This window comes from Pristiophorus japonicus, chromosome 10, assembly GCF_044704955.1.
Source record: "Pristiophorus japonicus isolate sPriJap1 chromosome 10, sPriJap1.hap1, whole genome shotgun sequence".
Taxonomy (NCBI): Eukaryota; Metazoa; Chordata; class Chondrichthyes; family Pristiophoridae; genus Pristiophorus; species Pristiophorus japonicus.
The window spans coordinates 221,889,565-221,916,219 of record NC_091986.1 but is presented as its reverse complement, the minus strand read 5'-3'; the positions used below and the strand labels follow the sequence as shown (position 1 = coordinate 221,916,219).

The 26,655-nt window shown below is 52.9% G+C and overlaps 1 protein-coding gene across 12 annotated transcripts in view; it reads left to right on the top strand.

The window, feature by feature from the left end:
* The window catches only part of stim1b (stromal interaction molecule 1b), a 238,353-nt gene that overhangs the window by 76,965 nt on the left and 134,733 nt on the right, over positions 1-26,655 (top strand). For all 12 annotated transcript variants that reach the window (XR_011595711.1, XM_070892617.1, XM_070892623.1 and 9 more), the window contains one exon: positions 22,873-23,003. Coding sequence is in view for 11 of the 12 variants with exons in the window: in XM_070892617.1 (XP_070748718.1) it covers positions 22,873-23,003 (131 nt within the window). In the remaining variant the exon portion in view is untranslated. The remainder of the gene's footprint in view (positions 1-22,872; positions 23,004-26,655) is intronic.

The following is a 26,655-nucleotide window of genomic DNA, read 5'->3' as shown; positions in this document are numbered from 1 at the left end:
CTAAAACTAGGGGACATAGTCTCAGAATAAGGGGCCGCCCATTTAAAACTGAGATGAGGAGGAATTTCTTCTCTCAGACGGTTGTAAATCTGTGGAATTCTGTGGAGGCTGGGACATTGAATATATTTAAGGCAGAGATAGACAGATTTTTGAGCGATAAGGGAGTAAAGGGTTATGGGGAGCGGGCGGGGAAGTGGAGCTGAGTCCATGATCAGATCAGCCATGATCTTATTGAATGGCGGAGCAGGCTCGAGGTTTCCGAATGGCCGACTCCTGCTCCTATTTCTTATTGTTCACTGAACTACTCCCAACGCTTTCATTTTGAGAAATATGCAATGTTTTGCAAGCAATGAACTCTCTGAACTTTTATTGACTTTCTTGGCTCTCGTGGACCTTAAAGCAAAAGGATGAAAGACTTGCATTCTTATAGCACCTTCGCACACCTCTCAGACAGTGTTACTGTGATAGATCAAGAACATAAGAATTAGGAGCAGGAGTCGGCCATTCTTTTTCTTGGAGTTCATCTAAAGCAGAGTCACCTTTCATTAGTAAAGATTAGTAAAAGGGGCGGTGCAACGAGACCTGGGTGTCATGGTACATCAGTCATTGAAAGTTGGCATGCAGGTACAGCAGGCGGTGAAGAAGGCAAATGGTGCGTTGGCCTTCATAGCTAGGGGATTTGAGTATAGGAGCTGGGAGGTCTTACTGCAGTTGTACAGGGCCTTGGTGAGGCCTCACCTGGAATATTGTGTTCAGTTTTGGTCTCCTAATCTGAGGAAGGACGTTCTTGCTATTGAGGGAGTGCAGCGAAGGTTCACCAGACTGATTCCCGAGATGGCAGGACTGACCTATGAGGAGAGACTGGATCGACTGGGCCTGTATTCACTGGAGTTTAGAAGGATGAGAGGGGATCTCATAGAAATGTATGAGATTCTGATGGGACTGGACAGGTTAGATGCAGGAAGAATGTTCCCGATGTTGGGGAAGTCCAGAACCAGGGGTCACAGTCTTAAGGATAAGGGGTAAGCCATTTAGGACCGAGATGAGGAGAAACTTCTTCACTCAGAGAATTGTGAACCTGTGGAATTCCCTGCCGCAGAGAGTTGTTGAGGCCAGTTTGTTAGATATATTCAAAAGGGAGTTAGATATGGCCCTGACGGCTAAAGGGATCAAGGGGTATGGAGAGAAAGCAGGAATGGGGTACTGAAGTTGAATGGTATTTTATTGAATGGCGGTGCAGGCTCGAAGGGCCGAATGGCCTACTCCTGCACCTATTTTCTATGTTTCTTGCTTTATTTCTTTGTGGTGTCAGTTGTATGGCTTCCCCATTTTGAGGGTTTGTTTGAGCAAGGAGAGTAGTTGTGGCTGGGCACCGATCTCGGGTGCCCCAGAAGGAGGGGCGCGGAACCAAATCTGGCAAAAGAATGAGGTTGTGGCAAAGCGTGCCAGTGTGTCGGGACTTTGGATGGGTAAAGGAAGCATCCGGTCAGGGAGCAGTATAGCCCAGGTCAGGACTTGGTGGCTCGGGGACAACAACACCGGTAACCGTGGGACCCACATTTGGGCCACATTTTTATTTCCAGATTTTAAAAACTGAATTAAAATTTTCAAACTGCCGGATCTGCTCACCCTGGCATTGGCCAAGTCTGCACAGCCCTGAATTACCTGTCTGTCAGCGGCAACTGCCCTGATGTCAGTTCCCCAAGCAGCACGGCTGCACCCTCGTTCATTCTCAGGATATGAGCATCACTGGGCAGACCCCATCCGTTGCCCACCCCCAGTTGCCCTGAGAAGATGGCAGTGGGCCTCCTGCTCGAACTGCGGCAGTCCGGGTGGTGAAGGCATATTTTTTTTAGTGGTTTGATGCAATGGAGGGGCCATTTCAGAGGGCAGTGAAGGGTCAACCGTGTTGGCGTGGGACTGGAGTCACATATAGGCTCAGCCTGGGTAAAGGATTAAGGGGTTATGGGGAGCGGGCGAGCAAGTGGAGCTGAGTCCATGATCGGTTCAGCCATGATCGTATTAAATGGCGGTGTAGGCTCGAGGGGCGAATGGCCGACTCCTGCTCCTATTTCCTCTGACGGCAGATTTCCTTCCCAGGGCACGAGTGATCCCGTTGGGTTTTTACGACAATGCAGAAACTTCGTGGTCACTTTTACTGAGACCAGATATTTAGTTACAGGTTTTTAAGCTGAATGCAAATTCTCAAAACTGCCCTGGGGGGGGGGGGGGGGGGGATTTGAACTCCTGTTCTCGGGATAATTAGCCCAAATCTCGTTGATGTAGACACCAGTGGGTGTACTCTGAAGTGAAATGTTCACCTCCCTGACTTTCTCTGTTAATTAACCATGGAGTGTGTGCCCTCCTTCCCAATGCCCCCCTTCTACACCGGCGAGTGTTCAGTTCCACACCGGGGAGACACGCATCCCTGAGAGAGGTTCCCCCATTTACTCGGAGACCAGCTGAGTTTTTACAACAATCAGACAGCTTCATGGCCACATTTATATTTCCAGATTTTTAAACCTGAATTAAAATTTTCAAACTGCCATGGACAGATTTGATTTCACTTTCACCGGATTATTAGTCAAGACGTTGAATGGCTAGCCCAGTGACAGTCCCACTGCACGGCCAGTGATAGCCCAGTGACAGTCGCACTGCACGGCCAGTGATAGCCCAGTGACAGTCGCACTGCACGGCCAGTGATAGCCCAGTGACAGTCGCACTGCACGGCCAGTGATAGCCCAGTGACAGTCCCACTGCACGGCCAGTGATAGCCCAGTGACAGTCGCACTGCACGGCCAGTGATAGCCCAGTGACAGTCCCACTGCACGGCCAGTGATAGCCCAGTGACAGTCGCACTGCACGGTCAGTGATAGCCCAGTGACAGTCTCACTGCACGGCCAGTGATAGCCCAGTGACAGTCGCACTGGACGGCCAGTGAGAGCCCAGTGACAGTCGCACTGCACGGCCAGTGATAGCCCAGTGACAGTCGCACTGCACGACCAGTGATAGCCCAGTGACAGTCTCACTGCACGGCCAGTGATAGCCCAGTGACAGTCTCACTGCACGGCCAGTGATAGCCCAGTGACAGTCTCACTGCACGGTCAGTGATAGCCCAGTGACAGTCTCACTGCACGGCCAGTGATAGCCCAGTGACAGTCTCACTGCACGGTCAGTGATAGCCCAGTGACAGTCGCACTGCACGGCCAGTGATAGCCCAGTGACAGTCTCACTGCACGGCCAGTGATAGCCCAGTGACAGTCTCACTGCACGGTCAGTGATAGCCCAGTGACAGTCGCACTGCACGGCCAGTGATAGCCCAGTGACAGTCTCACTGCACGGCCAGTGATAGCCCAGTGACAGTCTCGCTGCACGGCCAGTGATAGCCCAGTGACAGTCTCACTGCACGGCCAGTGACAGTCTCACTGCACGGCCAGTGATAGCCCAGTGACAGTCTCACTACACGGCCAGTGACAGTCTCACTGCACGGCCAGTGATAGCCCAGTGACAGTCGCACTGCACGGTCAGTGATAGCCCAGTGACAGTCTCACTGCACGGCCAGTGACAGTCTCATTGCATGGCCAGTGATAGCCCAGTGACAGTCGCACTACACAGCCAGTGACAGTCTAATTGCATGGCCAGTGATAGCCCAGTGACAGTCGCACTGCACGGCCAGTGATAGCCCAGTGACAGTCACACTACACGGCCAGTGATAGCCCAGTGACAGTCTCATTGCACGTCCAGTGATAGCCCAGTTACTGTCGCACTACACGGCCAGTGACAGTCTCATTGCATGGCTAGTGATAGCCCAGTGACAGTCGCACTGCACGGCCAGTGATAGCCCAGTGACAGTCGCACGACACGGCCAGTGATAGCCCAGTGACAGTCTCATTGCATGGCCAGTGATAGCCCAGTGACAGTCTCACTGCACGGCCAGTGATAGCCCAGTGACAATCTCACTGCACGGTCAGTGATAGCCCAGTGACAGTCTCACTGCACGGCCAGTGATAGCCCAGTGACAGTCGCAATGCACGGCCAGTGATAGCCCAGTGACAGTCTCACTGCACGGTCAGTGATAGCCCAGTGACAGTCTCACTGCACGGCCAGTGACAGTCTCACTGCACGGCCAGTGATAGCCCAGTGACAGTCTCACTGCACGGCCAGTGATAGCCCAGTGACAGTCTCACTGCACGGCCAGTGACAGTCTCACTGCACGGTCAGTGATAGCCCAGTGACAGTCTCACTGCACGGCCAGTGATAGCCCAGTGACAGTCTCACTGCACGGCCAGTGATAGCCCAGTGACAGTCTCACTGCATGGCCAGTGACAGTCTCACTGCACGGTCAGTGATAGCCCAGTGACAGTCTCACTGCACGGCCAGTGATAGCCCAGTGACAGTCTCACTGCACGGTCAGTGATAGTCCAGTGATAGTCTCACTGCACGGTCAGTGATAGTCCAGTGACAGTCGCACTGCACGGTCAGTGATAGTCCAGTGACAGTCGCACTGCACGGCCAGTGATAGCCCAGTGACAGTCGCACTGCACGGCCATGCCCAGATAGTACTGCAGTTGGTACCTGCCCACACACTTCTCTTGCCATTGCCTCTTCTGGTTCACGAGACTTGTCTTGAAGATCCTTGGAGGTAATCCTGATGGATGATGACAGTGCTTCAGAATGCTTGTCAACATGACCTCCAGCGAGCTGTCGTTCACAACCTCTCAACATCCAGATTAAGCATTGCTGTCCTTAAATAAGAACATAGCCCATCAAGCGGTTCTGCCCAGTCAGTTAGATCATGGCTGATCTGAACTGTGACTCCATGTACCTGCGTTGGTTCCGTAACCCTCGATATCCTCGCCTAACAACAGCCTCGAGCCCGAGTTGCTTTGTGTTAAGGCAAGTAGTTCCAATGGAGATTTCCAGCACATGGTCTTGGCAATGGGGGAGCCTGGGGGAGGATAGCGGGATCATGACCCTGGTTATTCCGGCCTGTGCTTTCGGTACTGTCTGATAATATGGTCAGCCAAATCATCAATGGGTTGTCCAGAGAACCGACCCGCTGGTTCAGGTATAAGTACAGTTTCAAGTGGCCTCACCAATCATTCGGAGGTTGACCACCGCAGCTTTGGAGGACTCCTTACAGTTCGCCCCCAGAAACCCGTCTTCAGCCTCCAGATTCATCTTGCAACTGTGTGTGGCTCATGGCTTGGCCTCCGGGCTAGGTAAATCGTCATTCCCCAGTCCCTCTTGGCTAAATGATTGTGTTTGACCCATTCCACTCCTCTCCAAGACGGCCGCACGGGTCTTGGGTGGCTGAGAGTGTGTTGTAGTTTTGAATTACACAGGATATATGGCCCAACCAGTCCAGGCCGACGTTTATGTTCCACTCGAGCCTCCTCCCATCTTTCCCCGTCTAAATCTATTCCCTTCTCCCCCATGTGTTTATCCAGCCTCCCCTTAAATGCATCGATACTATTCGCCTCAACCCCTCCCTGTGGCAGCGAGTTCCACATTCTCACCGCTCTCCGGGTAAATAGGTTTCTCCTGAATTCCCCATTAGGTTTATTAGTGACTATTTTATATTGACAGCCTCTAGTTATGCTCTTTCTAACGCAGTGACACGAGACCAGTGGTCAGATAATGTGAACCACTGCCAACGTTGATAAGTGCTATTTTAAAACTTGACTTTTGTTTCAGTCTCACTACTGCCGTCAGTGCTGAATATTTCTCTGGGGAGAAGGTCTTTATTTTGCAAAATTGTCTCAAGGGCTGGGCTGTGGTAGCTTGCTAGAAGTGACCGTGTACAGAGATCTAATACTGCTACACACCGTACCACCCAGACTGCAACTTAGAAAACCCACCACCACCTTCTCGGGGCAACTGGGGACGGGCAATAAATACCAATCTTGCCAGTAACGCCCACATCCGCAGCACAAATATGAAAACCCTGCTGCACACGCACCTCGAGTTATAATTCTGCCTCTTACATGGGTGTGCTTCAATGTGAGGTGCCCATCCATCGTTCCTACAATCGCTTCCTCCACCACCAGTGTCAGACCTGTGAACATAAGAACATAAGAAATAGGAGCAGGAGTCGGCCATGCCGCCCCTCGAGCCTACTCCGCCATTTAATACGATCATGGCTGATCCGATCATGGACTCAGCTCCACTTCCCCGCCCGCTCCCCTTAACCCCTTATCATTTAAGAAACTGTCTATTTCCGTCTTAAATTTATTCAATGTCCCAGCTTCCACAGCTCTCTGGGGCAGCGAATTCCACAGATTTACAACCCTCTGGCTGAAAACCTCCCCTCCAGACAGTGCCCAGGTTTGGAAGGGCAGAAATCGAGAATTGTATTGTTGGGTGTTCTCCACGTTTTATCTTTCGCCTCTCCACCTCTTTCTCCTCCTTTAGGACGCTCCTTAAAACCTACCTCTTTGACTCAGCTTTTGGTCACCTGTCCTTACTCAAAGAAAATAAAACGATGGATTGTATCCTCGCATTTTTAAATAATCTAGGGAAGAGATAATGGAGGCATTACTACACATATTTAATAATTCATTAGAGACAGTTGTCGTGCCAGAGGACTGGCGGGTAGCTAACGTAATACCTATATGTAAGGACGGGGATAGAACATGTCCAGGGAATTATAGACCAGTCAGCTTAACATCGGTGGTAGGAAAAATAATGGTATCCCTGCTAACGGAGAAAATAGAACAATATCTAAACTAAAAATATAATAACGGATAGTCAGCATGGATTTCAAAAGGGAAAGTCTTGCTTGACCAACCCCATTGAATTTTTTGAAGAGGTAACAGAGAGAGTAGACAAGGTTAACGCAGTAGATGTAATTTATCGAGATTTCCAAAAGCTTTTGATAAAGTACCACATAATGGACTGTTGAACAATATCAGAGAATGCGGAGTCGGGACAAGTAACAGAATGGATCGCTGGCTGGCCCCAGACAGAAAGCAGAGCGTAGGGTAAAGGGTAGCTATTCACAGTGGCAGAAGGTGAATATGGTGTGCCACAAGGATCAGTGCTGGGACTACTGTTGTTCCCAATTTATGTTAACGATTTAGACTTTGGAATCAAAAACATAATTTGCGGATGACACCAAATTGGGGCGATAGTCAATACTGAGGAGGCCTGCAACACATTACAGGAGGACATTAATAAACTTGCAGAATGGGCATACAATTGGCAAATGAAGTTCAACACAGATAAATGTGAGGTATTACATTTTGTTGAAAGAATAGGGTGGTCACTTATTACTGGGAGGGGGAGAGGAACAAATAAACAAATCACTAAACATTGCGACAGGTTAGCAAGGCAATAAAACAAACCAAGCACCAGGGTTTATTTCTAGAGGGATAGAATTGAAAAGTTATGCTAAACCTGTATCGAACCTTGGTTAGACCACACTTGGAGCACTGTGTACACGGCCCTTACGGCTAAGGGGATCAAGGGGTATGGAGAGAAAGCAGGAAAGGGGTACTGAGGTGAATGATCAGCCATGATCTTATTGGAATGGCGGTGCAGGCTCGAAGGGCCGAATGGCCTGCTCCTGCAAATATTTTCTATGTTTCTACAGTTCTGGTCGCCATATTATAAAAAGGATATAGAGGCACTGGAGAGGGTGCAGAGAAGATTTACGAGGATGATAGCAGAAATGTGAGGGTGTACATATCAGGAAAGGATGAACAGGCTGGGTCTCTTTTCTCTAAGAAAAAAGAAGGCTGAGGGGTGACCTTATAGAGGTCTTTAAAATGATGAAGGGTTTTGATCGAGTGGCTACAGAGAGAATGTTTCCACTTGTGGGGAAGACCAGAACTAGGGACCATCAATATCAGATAGTCACTAATAAACCCAATGGGGAATTCAGGAGAAACCTCTTTACCCAGAGAGCGGTGAGAATGTGGAACTCACTGCCACAGGGAGGGGTTGAGGCGAATAGTATCGATGCATTTAAGGGGAGGCTGGACAAGTATATGAGGGAGAAGGGAATAGAGGGTTATGCTGATAGAGTTAGATGAGGAAAAACGGGAGGAGGCTCGAGTGGAGCATAAACGCTGGCATGGACTGGTTGGGCCCAGTGGCCTGTATCTGGGCCGTATCTCCTATGTAACACTGTGTAATATTTCCTAATGTGGCTGTTTCAAAGTTGAAGCGCCTTGGGATGTTTTATGTTAAAGGCGCTATATAAATGCAGGTTGTTTAATTGAATGCAGTATGAACATTTCACATGTCGTGAGTCGAGGTGGCAGGGAGCTTGAGGCGATGGACTGCTAATCCAGTGTGCTCTGCACGCGCGTGTTCCAATCCCAGACTCTTCGTTATTGTGTTCAACGTTTGACGCTGATGGACCTTCCCAGCAGTTGAACAGAAGGCACCTCAAATCGCTGGAGATATATCACCAACGATGTCTCCGCAAGATGCTGCAAATCCCCTGGGAGGACAGGTGCACCAACATCAGTGTCGTCGTCCAGGCCAACATCCCCAGTACTGAAGCACTGACCTCACTCGATCAGCTTCACTGGGCAGGCCACATAGTACGCATGCCAGATACGAGACTCCCTGAGCAAATGCTTTATGTGGAGCTCCTTCATGGTAAACAAGCCAAAGGAGGACAGCGGAAACGTTATAAGGACACCCTCAAAGCCTCCCTGGTAAAGTGCGACATCACCACTGACACCTGGGAGACCCTGGCCGCAGACCGCCCGAGGTGGAGAAAGTGCATCCGGGAGGGCGTTGAGCTCTTTGAGGCTCGATGCAAGGAGCATGAAGAGGTCAGGCGCAGGCAGCGGAAGGAGTGCGCGGCAAACCAGCCCTACTGACCCCTTCCCTCGACGAATGTCTGTCCCACCTGTAACAGGGTCTGTGGCTCTCGTATCGGACTGTTCAGCCACCAGAGAACTTACTTTGGGAGTGGAAGCAAGTCTTCCTCGATTTCGAGGGACTGCCTATGATGATGATGACGTCAAAACCACACTGGGTATTCTGGTCTGTGTCCCTGCATTGTTTATAGGGGTATGGTAGCATCATGGTTATGGTGCTGGACCAGTATTCCAGAGATCAGAGTTCAAATCCCACCACAGCAGCTGGGAGAATTTAAATTCAGTTCATTAAATAAATGTGGAATTTTTAAAGTGGGTGCATGAGCAGAGAGACCTGGGGTAAGTATGCAGGAATCATTGCAGGGAGCAGGGTGAAAAAGTGTTAAAATGGCTGATGGGATCCTGGGCTTCATAAATAGAGGCATAGGGTACTAAAGTGTGGAAATTATCATGAACCTGTATAAAACACTGGTTTGGTCCCAACTGGAGTTATTGACCATGACTTGCATTCATTTTTTTGGAATAAGTTGTTTTTTCTGGTGTAAGTTAGAAAATGCCATTTTCCCCAAAAGATTTGCTCCAGAGTAAGTCAGTTAGGTACGATTTTTTTTTAGGTCAGTTTTTTTTTTCAAAAGGGGGCGTTCCCAGACACTTACTCCAGTTTTGGCCATTTATGCCACTTTGGCCAGCTAAAACTTACTCCAAATCCACTTAGGTCAGCGTGTGTGGCCAGCTCTGAAAAACCTTGCGGGCAGTGAAGAAAAAGCAGCACACATTTGGCAGACATTAGGGGAGGGAAGGGTACTGGAGAGGACCTCAACAACCGAGCACCAAACATTGCAAGGAAAAGCTCAAACCATTAAAATACAATATAAAAAAAAAAGAAGTAAATGCTACCTTATCTTTAAAGTCTGCCCGGGAAAGGCAGCGGGCTGGCCTGTGTGTGAGGCCATTCGGCCTGGGATAGGGGAGGGAAGACGATTGGAGAAGTCACAGCTGCTGGGCCAGGGCGTCTGGAGGGTGGGGGGGGGGGGCGGGGGAATCACAGCTCGTGGGTCTGGAAGTCTCATCTCCCCCCCCCACCCCCCCAAAACTCTCCTCCCCCCGACCCTCCCCAATCAAAAGGCTCAAGCACAGCCACTAAATACCCCCTCTCCCCCACCCCCCAAATCAAAAGTTTCAAGCAGTCACGAAATAAAAAATAAAAGCAAACTCCTGACCTGCCCGGGAACTCAGCCGGCCGGTGTGGGAGTCCACCCGGCCAGGGATAGGATGCGGCGAGATCGGACTTCGACCAGGGATAGGGGCTGTGAACATCGGGTCCTGCTCACAGCCCACTGGACACGCTGGGAGGGCAGGAGCATGCGCACAGGTGCAGGCAGTGCGCTGGCCTGTTGCTCCCCCCACCCTCAGTCTCCACGCCACGCCAGGACTCCGGGGACTACGCAGCGGCCAGGGTGGGGCGAGTTTTTGCCGGCGCCGTTTCCAGCGCGCTTCAGGTCAGTGCGCCGACAAAGCTGCTTGGGGAAAATCCAGCCCATTCTGGGCTCCGCACTTTAGGAAGGATGTGAAGGCCTTAGAGAGGGAGCAGAAAAGATTTACGAGAATGGTTCCAGGGATGAGGGACTTCAGTGACGTGGATAGACTGGAGAAGCTGGGGTTGTTCTCCTTGGAGCAGAGAAGGTTGAGAGAAGATTTGATCGAGGTGTTCACAATCATGAGGGGTCTGGACAGAGTAGAGAGAGAGAGAGACTGTTCCCATTGGTGGAAGGGTTGAGAATTAGAGGGACACAAGATTTAAGGTGATTGGCAAAAGAACCAAAGACGATGTAAGAAAAACCTTTTTTACCCAGCGAGTGGTTAGGATCTGGAATGCGCTGCCTGAGAGGTTGGGGGAGGCAGACACAATCGTGGCTTTCAAAGGGGAGTTGGATAAGTATCTGAAGGAAAAATTTGCAGGGCCCCGGGGAAAGGGCGGGGAAGTGGGACTGGCTGAGAGTCGGCATGGGCTCGACGGGCCGAATGGCCGCCTTCCGTGCTGTAACCGTTCTCTGATTCTCCGTCCGTTACTGAGCTGGTGAAATCCTACACAGGGCGCTAGTTCAGGTCTGCAAACAGAAGTGTAATGGGGCTGCAGGGCTCGGTGTACTTGCCAGCGTGTAGTGGGTGTTACAAGCCGTGTCGCAGGCAGCACTGCACTGACTGACTGCAGTCACTGGGCCAGGTTTACACACACTCCCTGCACTGACTGACTGCAGACACTGGGCCAGGTTTACACACTCTCCCTGCACTGACTGACTGCAGACACTGGGCCAGGTTTACACACTCTCCCTGCACTGACTGACTGCAGACACTGGGCCAGGTTTACACACTCTACCTGCACTGACTGACTGCAGACACTGCGCCAGGTTTACACACTCTCCCTGCACTGACTGACTGCAGACACTGGGCCAGGTTTACACACTCTCCCTGCACTGACTGACTGCAGTCACTGGGCCAGGTTTACACACTCTCCCCGCACTGACTGACTGCAGACACTGGGCCAGGTTTACACACTCTCCCTGCACTGACTGACTGCAGACACTGGGCCAGGTTTACACACTCTCCCCGCACTGACTGACTGCAGACACTGGGCCAGGTTTACACACTCTCCCTGCACTGACTGACTGCAGACACTGGGCCAGGTTTACACACTCTCCCTGCACTGACTGACTGCAGTCACTGGGCCAGGTTTACACACACTCCCTGCACTGACTGACTGCAGACACTGGGCGAGGTTTACACACTCTCCCTGCACTGACTGACTGCAGACACTGGGCCAGGTTTACACACTCTCCCTGCACTGACTGACTGCAGACACTGGGTCAGGTTTACACACTCTCCCTGCACTGACTGACTGCAGACACTGGGCCAGGTTTACACACTCTCCCTGCACTGACTGACTGCAGACACTGGGCCAGGTTTACACACTCTCCCTGCACTGACTGACTGCAGTCACTGGGCCAGGTTTACACACACTCCCTGCACTGACTGACTGCAGACACTGGGCCAGGTTTACACACTCTCCCTGCACTGACTGACTGCAGACACTGGGCCAGGTTTACACACTCTCCCTGCACTGACTGACTGCAGACACTGGGCCAGGTTTATACACTCTCCCTGCACTGACTGACTGCAGACACTGGGTCAGGTTTACACACTCTCCCTGCACTGACTGACTGCAGACACTGGGCCAGGTTTACACACACTCCCTGCACTGACTGACTGCAGACACTGGGCCAGGTTTACACACTCTCCCTGCACTGACTGACTGCAGTCACTGGGCCAGGTTTACACACTCTCCCTGCACTGACTGACTGCAGTCACTGGGCCAGGTTTACACACTCTCCCTGCACTGACTGACTGCAGACACTGGGTCAGGTTTACACACTCTCCCTGCACTGACTGACTGCAGACACTGGGCCAGGTTTACACACACTCCCTGCACTGACTGACTGCAGACACTGGGCCAGGTTTACACACTCTCCCTGCACTGACTGACTGCAGTCACTGGGCCAGGTTTACACACTCTCCCTGCACTGACTGACTGCAGTCACTGGGCCAGGTTTACACACTCTCCCTGCACTGACTGACTGCAGACACTGGGCCAGGTTTACACACTCTCCCTGCACTGACTGACTGCAGACACTGCGCCAGGTTTACACACTCTCCCTGCACTGACTGACTGGAGACACTGGACCAGGTTTACACACTCTCCCTGCACTGACTGACTGCAGACACTGGGCCAGGTTTACACACTCTCCCTGCACTGACTGACTGGAGACACTGGACCAGGTTTACACACTCTCCCTGCACTGACTGACTGCAGACACTGGGCCAGGTTTACACACTCTCCCTGCACTGACTGACTGCAGACACTGGGCCAGGTTTACACACTCTCCCTGCACTGACTGACTGCAGACACTGCGCCAGGTTTACACACTCTCCCTGCACTGACTGACTGGAGACACTGGACCAGGTTTACACACTCTCCCTGCACTGACTGACTGCAGACACTGGGCCAGGTTTACACACTCTCCCTGCACTGACTGACTGCAGACACTGGGCCAGGTTTACACACTCTCCCTGCACTGACTGACTGCAGACACTGCGCCAGGTTTACACACTCTCCCTGCACTGACTGACTGCAGACACTGAGCCAGGTTTACACACTCTCCCTGCACTGACTGACTGCAGACACTGGGCCAGGTTTACACACTCTCCCTGCACTGACTGACTGCAGACACTGGGCCAGGTTTACACACTCTCCCCGCACTGACTGACTGCAGACACTGGGTCAGGTTTACACACTCTCCCTGCACTGACTGACTGCAGACACTGGGCCAGGTTTACACACTCTCCCTGCACTGACTGACTGCAGACACTGCGCCAGGTTTACACACTCTCCCTGCACTGACTGACTGGAGACACTGGACCAGGTTTACACACTCTCCCTGCACTGACTGACTGCAGACACTGGGCCAGGTTTACACACTCTCCCTGCACTGACTGACTGCAGACACTGGGCCAGGTTTACACACTCTCCCTGCACTGACTGACTGCAGACACTGCGCCAGGTTTACACACTCTCCCTGCACTGACTGACTGCAGACACTGAGCCAGGTTTACACACTCTCCCTGCACTGACTGACTGCAGACACTGGGCCAGGTTTACACACTCTCCCTGCACTGACTGACTGCAGACACTGGGCCAGGTTTACACACTCTCCCTGCACTGACTGACTGCAGACACTGGGCCAGGTTTACACACTCTCCCTGCACTGACTAACTGCAGACACTGGGCCAGGTTTACACACTCTCCCTGCACTGACTGACTGCAGACACTGGGCCAGGTTTACACACTCTCCCCGCACTGACTGACTGCAGACACTGGGTCAGGTTTACACACTCTCCCTGCACTGACTGACTGCAGACACTGGGCCAGGTTTACACACTCTCCCTGCACTGACTGACTGCAGACACTGGGCCAGGTTTACACACTCTCCCTGCACTGACTGACTGCAGACACTGGGTCAGGTTTACACACTCTCCCTGCACTGACTGACTGCAGACACTGAGCCAGGTTTACACACTCTCCCTGCACTGACTGACTGCAGACACTGGGCCAGGTTTACACACTCTCCCCGCACTGACTGACTGCAGACACTGGGCCAGGTTTACACACTCTCCCCGCACTGACTGACTGCAGACACTGGGCCAGGTTTACACACTCTCCCTGCACTGACTGACTGCAGACACTGGGCCAGGTTTACACACTCTCCCTGCACTGACTGACTGCAGACACTGGGCCAGGTTTACACACTCTCCCTGCACTGACTGACTGCAGACACTGCGCCAGGTTTACACACTCTCCCTGCACTGACTGACTGCAGACACTGGGCCAGGTTTACACACTCTCCCTGCACTGACTGACTGAAGACACTGGGCCAGGTTTACACACTCTCCCTGCACTGACTGACTGCAGACACTGGGCCAGGTTTACACACTCTCCCCGCACTGACTGACTGCAGACACTGGGCCAGGTTTACACACTCTCCCCGCACTGACTGACTGCAGACACTGGGCCAGGTTTACACACTCTCCCTGCACTGACTGACTGCAGACACTGGGCCAGGTTTACACACTCTCCCTGCACTGACTGACTGCAGACACTGGGCCAGGTTTACACACTCTCCCTGCACTGACTGACTGCAGACACTGGGCCAGGTTTACACACTCTCCCTGCACTGACTGACTGCAGACACTGGGCCAGGTTTACACACTCTCCCTGCACTGACTGACTGCAGACACTGGGCCAGGTTTACACACTCTCCCTGCACTGACTGACTGCAGACACTGGGCCAGGTTTACACACTCTCCCTGCACTGACTGACTGCAGACACTGGGCCAGGTTTACACACTCTCCCTGCACTGACTGACTGCAGACACTGGGTCAGGTTTACACACTCTCCCTGCACTGACTGACTGCAGACACTGGGCCAGGTTTACACACTCTCCCTGCACTGACTGACTGCAGTCACTGGGCCAGGTTTACACACTCGCCCTGCACTGACTGACTGCAGACACTGGGCCAGGTTTACACACTCTCCCTGCACTGACTGACTGTAGACACTGGGCCACGTTTACACACTCTCCCTGCACTGACTGACTGCAGACACTGGGCCAGGTTTACACACTCTCCCTGCACTGACTGACGGCAGTCACTGGGTCAGGTTTACACACTCTCCCTGCACTGACTGACTGCAGACACTGGGCCAGGTTTACACACTCTCCCTGCACTGACTGACTGCAGACACTGGGTCAGGTTTACACACTCTCCCTGCACTGACTGACTGAAGACACTGGGCCAGGTTTACACACTCTCCCTGCACTGACTGACGGCAGTCACTGGGTCAGGTTTACACACTCTCCCTGCACTGACTGACTGCAGACACTGGGCCAGGTTTACACACTCTCCCTGCACTGACTGACGGCAGTCACTGCGTCAGGTTTACACACTCTCCCTGCACTGACTGACTGCAGACACTGGGCCAGGTTTACACACTCTCCCTGCACTGACTGACTGCAGACACTGGGCCAGGTTTACACACTCTCCCTGCACTGACTGACTGCAGACACTGGGCCAGGTTTACACACTCTCCCTGCACTGACTGACTGCAGACACTGGGCCAGGTTTACACACTCTCCCTGCACTGACTGACTGCAGACACTGGGCCAGGTTTACACACTCTCCCTGCACTGACTGACTGCAGACACTGGGTCAGGTTTACACACTCTCCCTGCACTGACTGACTGCAGACACTGGGCCAGGTTTACACACTCTCCCTGCACTGACTGACTGCAGACACTGGGCCAGGTTTACACACTCTCCCTGCACTGACTGACTGCAGTCACTGGGCCAGGTTTACACACACTCCCTGCACTGACTGACTGCAGACACTGGGCCAGGTTTACACACTCTCCCTGCACTGACTGACTGCAGACACTGGGCCAGGTTTACACACTCTCCCTGCACTGACTGACTGCAGACACTGGGCCAGGTTTATACACTCTCCCTGCACTGACTGACTGCAGACACTGGGTCAGGTTTACACACTCTCCCTGCACTGACTGACTGCAGACACTGGGCCAGGTTTACACACACTCCCTGCACTGACTGACTGCAGACACTGGGCCAGGTTTACACACTCTCCCTGCACTGACTGACTGCAGTCACTGGGCCAGGTTTACACACTCTCCCTGCACTGACTGACTGCAGTCACTGGGCCAGGTTTACACACTCTCCCTGCACTGACTGACTGCAGACACTGGGTCAGGTTTACACACTCTCCCTGCACTGACTGACTGCAGACACTGGGCCAGGTTTACACACACTCCCTGCACTGACTGACTGCAGACACTGGGCCAGGTTTACACACTCTCCCTGCACTGACTGACTGCAGTCACTGGGCCAGGTTTACACACTCTCCCTGCACTGACTGACTGCAGTCACTGGGCCAGGTTTACACACTCTCCCTGCACTGACTGACTGCAGACACTGGGCCAGGTTTACACACTCTCCCTGCACTGACTGACTGCAGACACTGCGCCAGGTTTACACACTCTCCCTGCACTGACTGACTGGAGACACTGGACCAGGTTTACACACTCTCCCTGCACTGACTGACTGCAGACACTGGGCCAGGTTTACACACTCTCCCTGCACTGACTGACTGGAGACACTGGACCAGGTTTACACACTCTCCCTGCACTGACTGACTGCAGACACTGGGCCAGGTTTACACACTCTCCCTGCACTGACTGACTGCAGACACTGGGCCAGGTTTACACACTCTCCCTGCACTGACTGACTGCAGACACTGCGCCAGGTTTACACACTCTCCCTGCACTGACTGACTGGAGACACTGGACCAGGTTTACACACTCTCCCTGCACTGACTGACTGCAGACACTGGGCCAGGTTTACACACTCTCCCTGCACTGACTGACTGCAGACACTGGGCCAGGTTTACACACTCTCCCTGCACTGACTGACTGCAGACACTGCGCCAGGTTTACACACTCTCCCTGCACTGACTGACTGCAGACACTGAGCCAGGTTTACACACTCTCCCTGCACTGACTGACTGCAGACACTGGGCCAGGTTTACACACTCTCCCTGCACTGACTGACTGCAGACACTGGGCCAGGTTTACACACTCTCCCCGCACTGACTGACTGCAGACACTGGGTCAGGTTTACACACTCTCCCTGCACTGACTGACTGCAGACACTGGGCCAGGTTTACACACTCTCCCTGCACTGACTGACTGCAGACACTGCGCCAGGTTTACACACTCTCCCTGCACTGACTGACTGGAGACACTGGACCAGGTTTACACACTCTCCCTGCACTGACTGACTGCAGACACTGGGCCAGGTTTACACACTCTCCCTGCACTGACTGACTGCAGACACTGGGCCAGGTTTACACACTCTCCCTGCACTGACTGACTGCAGACACTGCGCCAGGTTTACACACTCTCCCTGCACTGACTGACTGCAGACACTGAGCCAGGTTTACACACTCTCCCTGCACTGACTGACTGCAGACACTGGGCCAGGTTTACACACTCTCCCTGCACTGACTGACTGCAGACACTGGGCCAGGTTTACACACTCTCCCTGCACTGACTGACTGCAGACACTGGGCCAGGTTTACACACTCTCCCTGCACTGACTAACTGCAGACACTGGGCCAGGTTTACACACTCTCCCTGCACTGACTGACTGCAGACACTGGGCCAGGTTTACACACTCTCCCCGCACTGACTGACTGCAGACACTGGGTCAGGTTTACACACTCTCCCTGCACTGACTGACTGCAGACACTGGGCCAGGTTTACACACTCTCCCTGCACTGACTGACTGCAGACACTGGGCCAGGTTTACACACTCTCCCTGCACTGACTGACTGCAGACACTGGGTCAGGTTTACACACTCTCCCTGCACTGACTGACTGCAGACACTGAGCCAGGTTTACACACTCTCCCTGCACTGACTGACTGCAGACACTGGGCCAGGTTTACACACTCTCCCCGCACTGACTGACTGCAGACACTGGGCCAGGTTTACACACTCTCCCCGCACTGACTGACTGCAGACACTGGGCCAGGTTTACACACTCTCCCTGCACTGACTGACTGCAGACACTGGGCCAGGTTTACACACTCTCCCTGCACTGACTGACTGCAGACACTGGGCCAGGTTTACACACTCTCCCTGCACTGACTGACTGCAGACACTGCGCCAGGTTTACACACTCTCCCTGCACTGACTGACTGCAGACACTGGGCCAGGTTTACACACTCTCCCTGCACTGACTGACTGAAGACACTGGGCCAGGTTTACACACTCTCCCTGCACTGACTGACTGCAGACACTGGGCCAGGTTTACACACTCTCCCCGCACTGACTGACTGCAGACACTGGGCCAGGTTTACACACTCTCCCCGCACTGACTGACTGCAGACACTGGGCCAGGTTTACACACTCTCCCTGCACTGACTGACTGCAGACACTGGGCCAGGTTTACACACTCTCCCTGCACTGACTGACTGCAGACACTGGGCCAGGTTTACACACTCTCCCTGCACTGACTGACTGCAGACACTGGGCCAGGTTTACACACTCTCCCTGCACTGACTGACTGCAGACACTGGGCCAGGTTTACACACTCTCCCTGCACTGACTGACTGCAGACACTGGGCCAGGTTTACACACTCTCCCTGCACTGACTGACTGCAGACACTGGGCCAGGTTTACACACTCTCCCTGCACTGACTGACTGCAGACACTGGGCCAGGTTTACACACTCTCCCTGCACTGACTGACTGCAGACACTGGGTCAGGTTTACACACTCTCCCTGCACTGACTGACTGCAGACACTGGGCCAGGTTTACACACTCTCCCTGCACTGACTGACTGCAGTCACTGGGCCAGGTTTACACACTCGCCCTGCACTGACTGACTGCAGACACTGGGCCAGGTTTACACACTCTCCCTGCACTGACTGACTGTAGACACTGGGCCACGTTTACACACTCTCCCTGCACTGACTGACTGCAGACACTGGGCCAGGTTTACACACTCTCCCTGCACTGACTGACGGCAGTCACTGGGTCAGGTTTACACACTCTCCCTGCACTGACTGACTGCAGACACTGGGCCAGGTTTACACACTCTCCCTGCACTGACTGACTGCAGACACTGGGTCAGGTTTACACACTCTCCCTGCACTGACTGACTGAAGACACTGGGCCAGGTTTACACACTCTCCCTGCACTGACTGACGGCAGTCACTGGGTCAGGTTTACACACTCTCCCTGCACTGACTGACTGCAGACACTGGGCCAGGTTTACACACTCTCCCTGCACTGACTGACGGCAGTCACTGCGTCAGGTTTACACACTCTCCCTGCACTGACTGACTGCAGACACTGGGCCAGGTTTACACACTCTCCCTGCACTGACTGACTGCAGACACTGGGCCAGGTTTACACACTCTCCCTGCACTGACTGACTGCAGACACTGGGCCAGGTTTACACACTCTCCCTGCACTGACTGACTGCAGACACTGGGCCAGGTTTACACACTCTCCCTGCACTGACTGACTGCAGACATGCGGCCAGGTTTACACACTCTCCCTGCACTGACTGACTGCAGACACTGGGCCAGGTTTACACACTCTCCCTGCACTGACTGACTGCAGACACTGGGCCAGGTTTACACACTCTCCCTGCACTGACTGACTGCAGACACTGGGCCAGGTTCACACACTCTCCCTGCACTGACTGACTGCAGACACTGGGCCAGGTTTACACACTCTCCCTGCACTGACTGACTGCAGACACTGGGCCAGGTTTACACACTCTCCCTGCACTGACTGACTGCAGACACTGGGCCAGGTTTACACACTCTCCCCGCACTGACTGACTGCAGACACTGGGTCAGGTTTACACACTCTCCCTGCACTGACTGACTGCAGACACTGGGTCAGGTTTACACACTCTCCCTGCACTGACTGACTGCAGACACTGGGCCAGGTTTACACACTCTCCCTGCACTGACTGACTGCAGACACTGGGTCAGGTTTACACACTCTCCCTGCACTGACTGACTGCAGACACTGAGCCAGGTTTACACACTCTCCCTGCACTGACTGACTGCAGACACTGGGCCAGGTTTACACACTCTCCCCGCACTGACTGACTGCAGACACTGGGCCAGGTTTACACACTCTCCCTGCACTGACTGACTGCAGACACTGGGCCAGGTTTACACACTCTCCCTGCACTGACTGACTGCAGACACTGGGCCAGGTTTACACACTCTCCCTGCACTGACTGACTGCAGACACTGGGCCAGGTTTACACACTCTCCCTGCACTGACTGACTGCAGACACTGGGCCAGGTTTACACACTCTCCCTGCACTGACTGACTGCAGTCACTGGGCCAGGTTTACACACTCTCCCTGCACTGACTGACTGCAGACACTGGGTCAGGTTTACACACTCTCCCTGCACTGACTGACTGCAGACACTGGGCCAGGTTTACACACTCTCCCCGCACTGACTGACAGCAGACACTGGGCCAGGTTTACACACTCTCCCCGCACTGACTGACTGCAGACACTGGGCCAGGTTTACACACTCTCCCTGCACTGACTGACTGCAGACACTGGGCCAGGTTTACACACTCTCCCTGCACTGACTGACTGCAGACACTGGGTCAGGTTTACACACTCTCCCTGCACTGACTGACTGCAGACACTGGGCCAGGTTTACACACTCTCCCTGCACTGACTGACTGCAGACACTGGGCCAGGTTTACACACTCTCCCTGCACTGACTGACTGCAGACACTGGGCCAGGTTTACACACTCTCCCTGCACTGACTGACTGCAGACACTGGGCCAGGTTTATACACTCTCCCTGCACTGACTGACTGCAGACACTGGGCCAGGTTTACACACTCTCCCTGCACTGACTGACTGCAGACACTGCGCCAGGTTTACACACTCTCCCTGCACTGACTGACTGCAGACACTGGGCCAGGTTTACACACTCTCCCTGCACTGACTGACTGCAGACACTGGGCCAGGTTTACACACTCTCCCTGCACTGACTGACTGCAGACACTGGGCCAGGTTTACACACTCTTCCTGCACTGACTGACTGCAGACACTGGGCCAGGTCTACACACTCTCCCTGCACTGACTGACTGCAGGCACTGGGCCAGGTTTACACACTCTCCCTGCACTGACTGACTGCAGACACTGGGCCAGGTTTACACACTCTCCCTGCACTGACTGACTGCAGACACTGGGCCAGGTTTACACACTCTCCCTGCACTGACTGACTGCAGACACTGGGCCAGGTTTACACACTCTCCCTGCACTGACTGACTGCAGACACTGGGCCAGGTTTACACACTCTCCCTGCACTGACTGACAGCAGACACTGGGCCAGGTTTACACACTCTCCCTGCACTGACTGACTGCAGACACTGGGCCAGGTTTACACACTCTCCCTGCACTGACTGACTGCAGACACTGGGTCAGGTTTACACACTCTCCCTGCACTGACTGACAGCAGACACTGGGCCAGGTTTACACACTCTCCCTGCACTGACTGACTGCAGACACTGGGCCAGGTTTACACACTCTCCCTGCACTGACTGACAGCAGACACTGGGCCAGGTTTACACACTCTCCCTGCACTGACTGACTGCAGACACTGGGTCAGGTTTACACACTCTCCCTGCACTGACTGACTGCAGACACTGGGCCAGGTTTACACACTCTCCCTACACTGACTGACTGCAGACACTGGGCCAGGTTTACACACTCTCCCTGCACTGACTGACTGCAGACACTGGGCCAGGTTTACACACTCTCCCTGCACTGACTGACTGCAGACACTGGGCCAGGTTTACACACTCTCCCTGCACTGACTGACTGCAGACACTGGGCCAGGTTTACACACTCTCCCCGCACTGACTGACTGCAGTCACTGGGTCAGGTTTACACACTCCCTGCACTGACTGACTGCAGACACTGGGCCAGGTTTACACACTCTCCCTGCACTGACTGACTGCAGACACTGGGCCAGGTTTACACACTCTCCCTGCACTGACTGACTGCAGACACTGGGTCAGGTTTACACACTCTCCCTGCACTGACTGACTGCAGACACTGGGCTAGGTTTACACACTCTCCCTGCACTGACTGACTGCAGACACTGGGCCAGGTTTACACACTCTCCCTGCACTGACTGACTGCAGACACTGGGCCAGGTTTACACACACTCCCTGCACTGACTGACTGCAGACACTAGGCCAGGTTTACACACACTCCCTGCACTGACTGACTGCAGACACTGGGCCAGGTTTACACACTCTCCCTGCACTGCACTGCACTCAAACCCTGGAGACATCACTGTATACAGGCCTTCAGTGCACGGACAAGTTTGCAGCCAAGGAGCTTTTGAAGCCTCATAATTTGGTCCCTGGCCCAACACTCTCCTATACTACTGCACAGCCTGTTGTGTAGTGCATATCTGGCTGTAATACATCAAACACCTCACTGCCAGGGATTAGGATATGTAATGTCACCCTGCCCTTTACATTCTCATTTCAAAAATGTTTGGTGCAGGAGAGGAAATAATTATCCCAGATGCTTTTTCAAACCAGACAAGTCTGCCACCTGCAGAGCTCGGGTAAAAAGTCCCAGTGGGTTTGGAAGTAAAAGGAATCTGTGCCGGGCAAATGGGTCTCTCCACAACCCAATGTTGCGTGCGAGCGTGCTCCCCAGTGATGGGTCTCAAATCCTGCGTGTGTGCCATTTTGGGGTTCAGTTGCACGGATTTTCTTCGGGGAGGGCTGCTGGGATTGGAGGTGGGACCCCAATCTAATTTTGTTTCTCCCTTCAGACCTCTGCAGGATCGATGAAGCCTCGTGCCAGATCGAAGAGGAGGTACTTCGCTTCGAGGCCATCATGAGCATTCACAAACAGATGGACGATGACGCCAATGGAAATGTCGACGTAGAGGAGAGCGATGAGGTCAGTAAGAGTGCAATTGCAACTGATCAGCACCCAAACATTTAAGTGTTCACATTCCCCCACCCCCACCCCCCCCGCCAAACCTGGCGGGTCACTGAGGCAGATAGACCAGAAAGGTCCCAGGGCTCTATCCTGGGTCTGTGCTGAATTACTTAATTTCTCATTATCATAGAATGGTTACAGCACAGAACAGAAGACATCGGAGCAGGAGTCAGCCATTCGCCCCCTCGAGCCTGCTCCACCATTCATTAAGATCATGGCTGATCTGATCACGGACTCAGCTGCACTTCCCTGCCCGATCCCCATAACCCTTTACTCCCTTATCGCTCAAAAACCTGTCTATCTCCACCTGATGGCATACATCCCAGGGTCTTAAAAGAATCTACTGATACTCGTTCATTGAAAGCAGACTTCAGTTTTTATTTAGCATTGTGGTGGGACTGGTGCGGACGTCATTCGCTCAGTGCTGTCTGCCGGTGGGCTTGTTACTGAGCCACTGCTAGGTGGGAACACTTGGCCACACTGAAGGGGCAGGGGCACTTGTCGTAAATCTCTCTCTCGCACCTCTCTGACTCCAGAGGTTGTTCGGGTGTCACCGTGCGTTGGCCTTCTGTTTCGGAATGGCCAGGCCCCTGTCTCGGGGGAGCAGGGACGCAGGGGGCTAGACCTTGTTTGGCAATGGGGTGGGGTCGCCCAGTCGATGGGTAACTCTCTCGGCATCGCCCATGTGTCGGCCAGAAGCCAGTGCTTGGGAGTGTCGGTGCCAGAAGGCCGTCGCCATTTAATTCATCGCTTGTTCCAGGATCTCTGTGTAAACTGTCTCAGCAGCCAAAGACACAAATTAAATCTGGCCCGCTCTGTCCAAAAACCTGTAAACTGGATTCATCGGCTGGGAATGTGCCGTGAATTCTGCGTTGTCACAGCGACGGCAACACACTGAAATAGTAACAAGCTGCTGGAAAGAAAATATCCAGAGGATTGGAGTATTAGATTAAACAAGTTTTACTGCAATTATACTGGGCCCTGCACCTGGAGTATTCGTATCCATCGAATCGTAGCCAGAGAATCTCCTGCAACGGCTTCTCTTCCCGCCCCCGCATCGTTACCTCTGGTATTCCTCAAGGATCTATCCTTGGCCCCCTCCTATTCCTCATCTTCATGTTGCCCCTCGGCAACATCATCTGGAAACACAGCGTCAGTTTCCACATGTACGCTGAGACACCCAGCTCTACCTCACCCCACTTCTCTCCACCCCTCCTCGGTCTCTCAATTGTCAGACTGGATGAGCACAAATTTTCTCCGCTCGAATATTGGGAAGACCTAAGCCATTGTTTTCGGTCCCCGCCACAAACTCCGTTCCCACCCCACTGACTCCATCCCTCTCCCCAACTCCTGTCTGAGGCTCAACCACACTGTTCACAACCCTGGTGTCATATTTGACCCTGAAATCAGCTTCCGGCCACATAGTTCCACCTCCGTAACATCGCCCGTCTCCACCCCTGCCTCAGCTCATCTGCTGCTGAAACCCTCATCCATGCCTTTGTTACCTCCAAACTTTACTATTCCAACGCACTCCTGCCTGGCCTCCCACATTCTACGCTACGTAAACTAGAGGTGATCCAAAACTTGGTTGCCCGTGTCCTAACTTGCATTAAGTCCCGCTCACCCATCACCCCCTGTGCTCGCTGGCCTACATTGGCTCCCGGTTAAGCAACGCCTTGATTTCAAAATTCTCATCCATGTTTTCAAATCCCTCCATGGCCTCGCCCCTCCCTATCTCTCTAATCTACAACCAGCCCCAACCCTCCCCCCTGCCCCCGGAGATGTCTGCGCTCCTCTAATTCTGCCCTCTTGAGCATCCCTGACTATAATCGCTCAAGATAAAGTTCACGGGGTTGGGGGTAATATATTAGCATGGATAGAGGATTGGCTAACTAACAGAGAACAGAGAGTCGGGATAAATGGTTCATTCTCTGGTTGGCAACCAGTAACTAGCGGGGTGCCGCAGGGATCAGTGCTGGGGCCTCAACTATTTACAATCTATATTAACGACTTGGAAGAAGGGATCGAGTGTAACGTAGCCAAGTTTGCAGACGATACAAAGATGGGAGGAAAAGCAATGTGTGAGGAGGACACACAAAATCCGCAAAAGGACATAGACAGGCTAAGTGAGTGGGAAAAAATTTGGCAGGTGGAGTATAATGTTGGAAAGTGTGGGCATAAAAAATCAAAGAACAAGTTATTATTTAAATGGAGAAAGATTGCAAAGTGCCTCAGTACAGCGGGACCTGGGGGTACTTGTGTGCTCTCTCTCTGTCGCGCGCTCTCTCTCTCTGTCGCGCGCTCTCTCTCTCTGTCGCGCGCTCTCTCTCTCTCTCTCTCTGTCGCGCGCTCTCTCTCTCTCTGTCGCGCGCTCTCTCTCTCTCTCTCTGTCGCGCGCTCTCTCTCTCTCTCTCTCTCTCTCTCTCTGTCGCGCGCTCTCTCTCTCTGTCGCGCACTCTCTCTCTCTGTCGCGCACTCTCTCTCTCTCTGTCGCGTGTTCTCTCTCTCTGTCGCGCGCTCTCTCTCTCTGTCGCGCGCTCTCTCTCTCGCGCACTCTCTCTTTCGCGCGCTCGCTCTCTTGGTTTTGCTCTCGGTCTATGTGTGTGTGTGTGCGTTCTCTCTCTCGTTTTTCTGTCTCTTTGGATTCTGTCTCTCTCCCTTTTACTTGGCCTCTCTCTCTGTGTCTCTCTCTCTCAGTCCCGCAGTGTGCTTTTCACCAGAGATTAAGGAGTTGCAGCCTGCGGTCACCGTGAGCTGTGACCAAGAGAATACTTGTTGCCTTGGCCGGCCTGTGCTGACTGCCCCAGCTACAGTAAGCAGCAGCTGCTGACAGGGTTTGATGCTGCAGTTGTCATTCTGCAGAACCTTTCATCGAGTGACAGCTCAACAATGGCATGCAGCCCTGTGAAGCAACACTTTCACCGGCCATCACAACCTTGCTGCTTCTTGATGCCATTTTCAGGTGCAAGATAATTTTAAAAGGACTTAATGATACCCAGGGCATAGTAAGAGGCAGCGAATTCCACAGATTTACAACCCTCTGAGAGAAGAAATTTCTCCTCATCTCAGTTTTAAATGGGCGGCCCCTTATTCTAAGATCGTGCCCCCTAGTTCTAGTCTCCCCCATCAGTGGAAACATCTTCTCTGCATCCACCTTGTCAAGCCCCCTCATAATCTTATACGTTTCGATAAGATCACCTCTCATTCTTCTGAATTCCAATGAGTAGAGGCCCAACCTACTCAACCTTTCCTCATAAGTCAACCCCCTCATCCCCGGAATCAACCGAGTGAACCTTCTCTGAACTGCCTCCAAAGCAAGTATATCCTTTCGTAAATATGGAAACCAAAACTGCAGCAGTATTCCAGGTGTGGCCTCACCAATACCCTGTATAGCTGTAGCAAGACTTCCCTGCTTTTATACTCTATCCCCCTTGCAATAAAGGCCAAGGTTCCATTGGCCTTCCTGATCACTTGCTGTACCTGAATACTATCCTTTTGTGTTTCATGTACAAGTACCCCCAGGTCCCGCTGCACTGCAGCACTTTGCAATCTTTCTCCATTTAAATTGTAATTTGCTTTTCTATTATTTCTGCGCTCTCCTCTCCCGCTA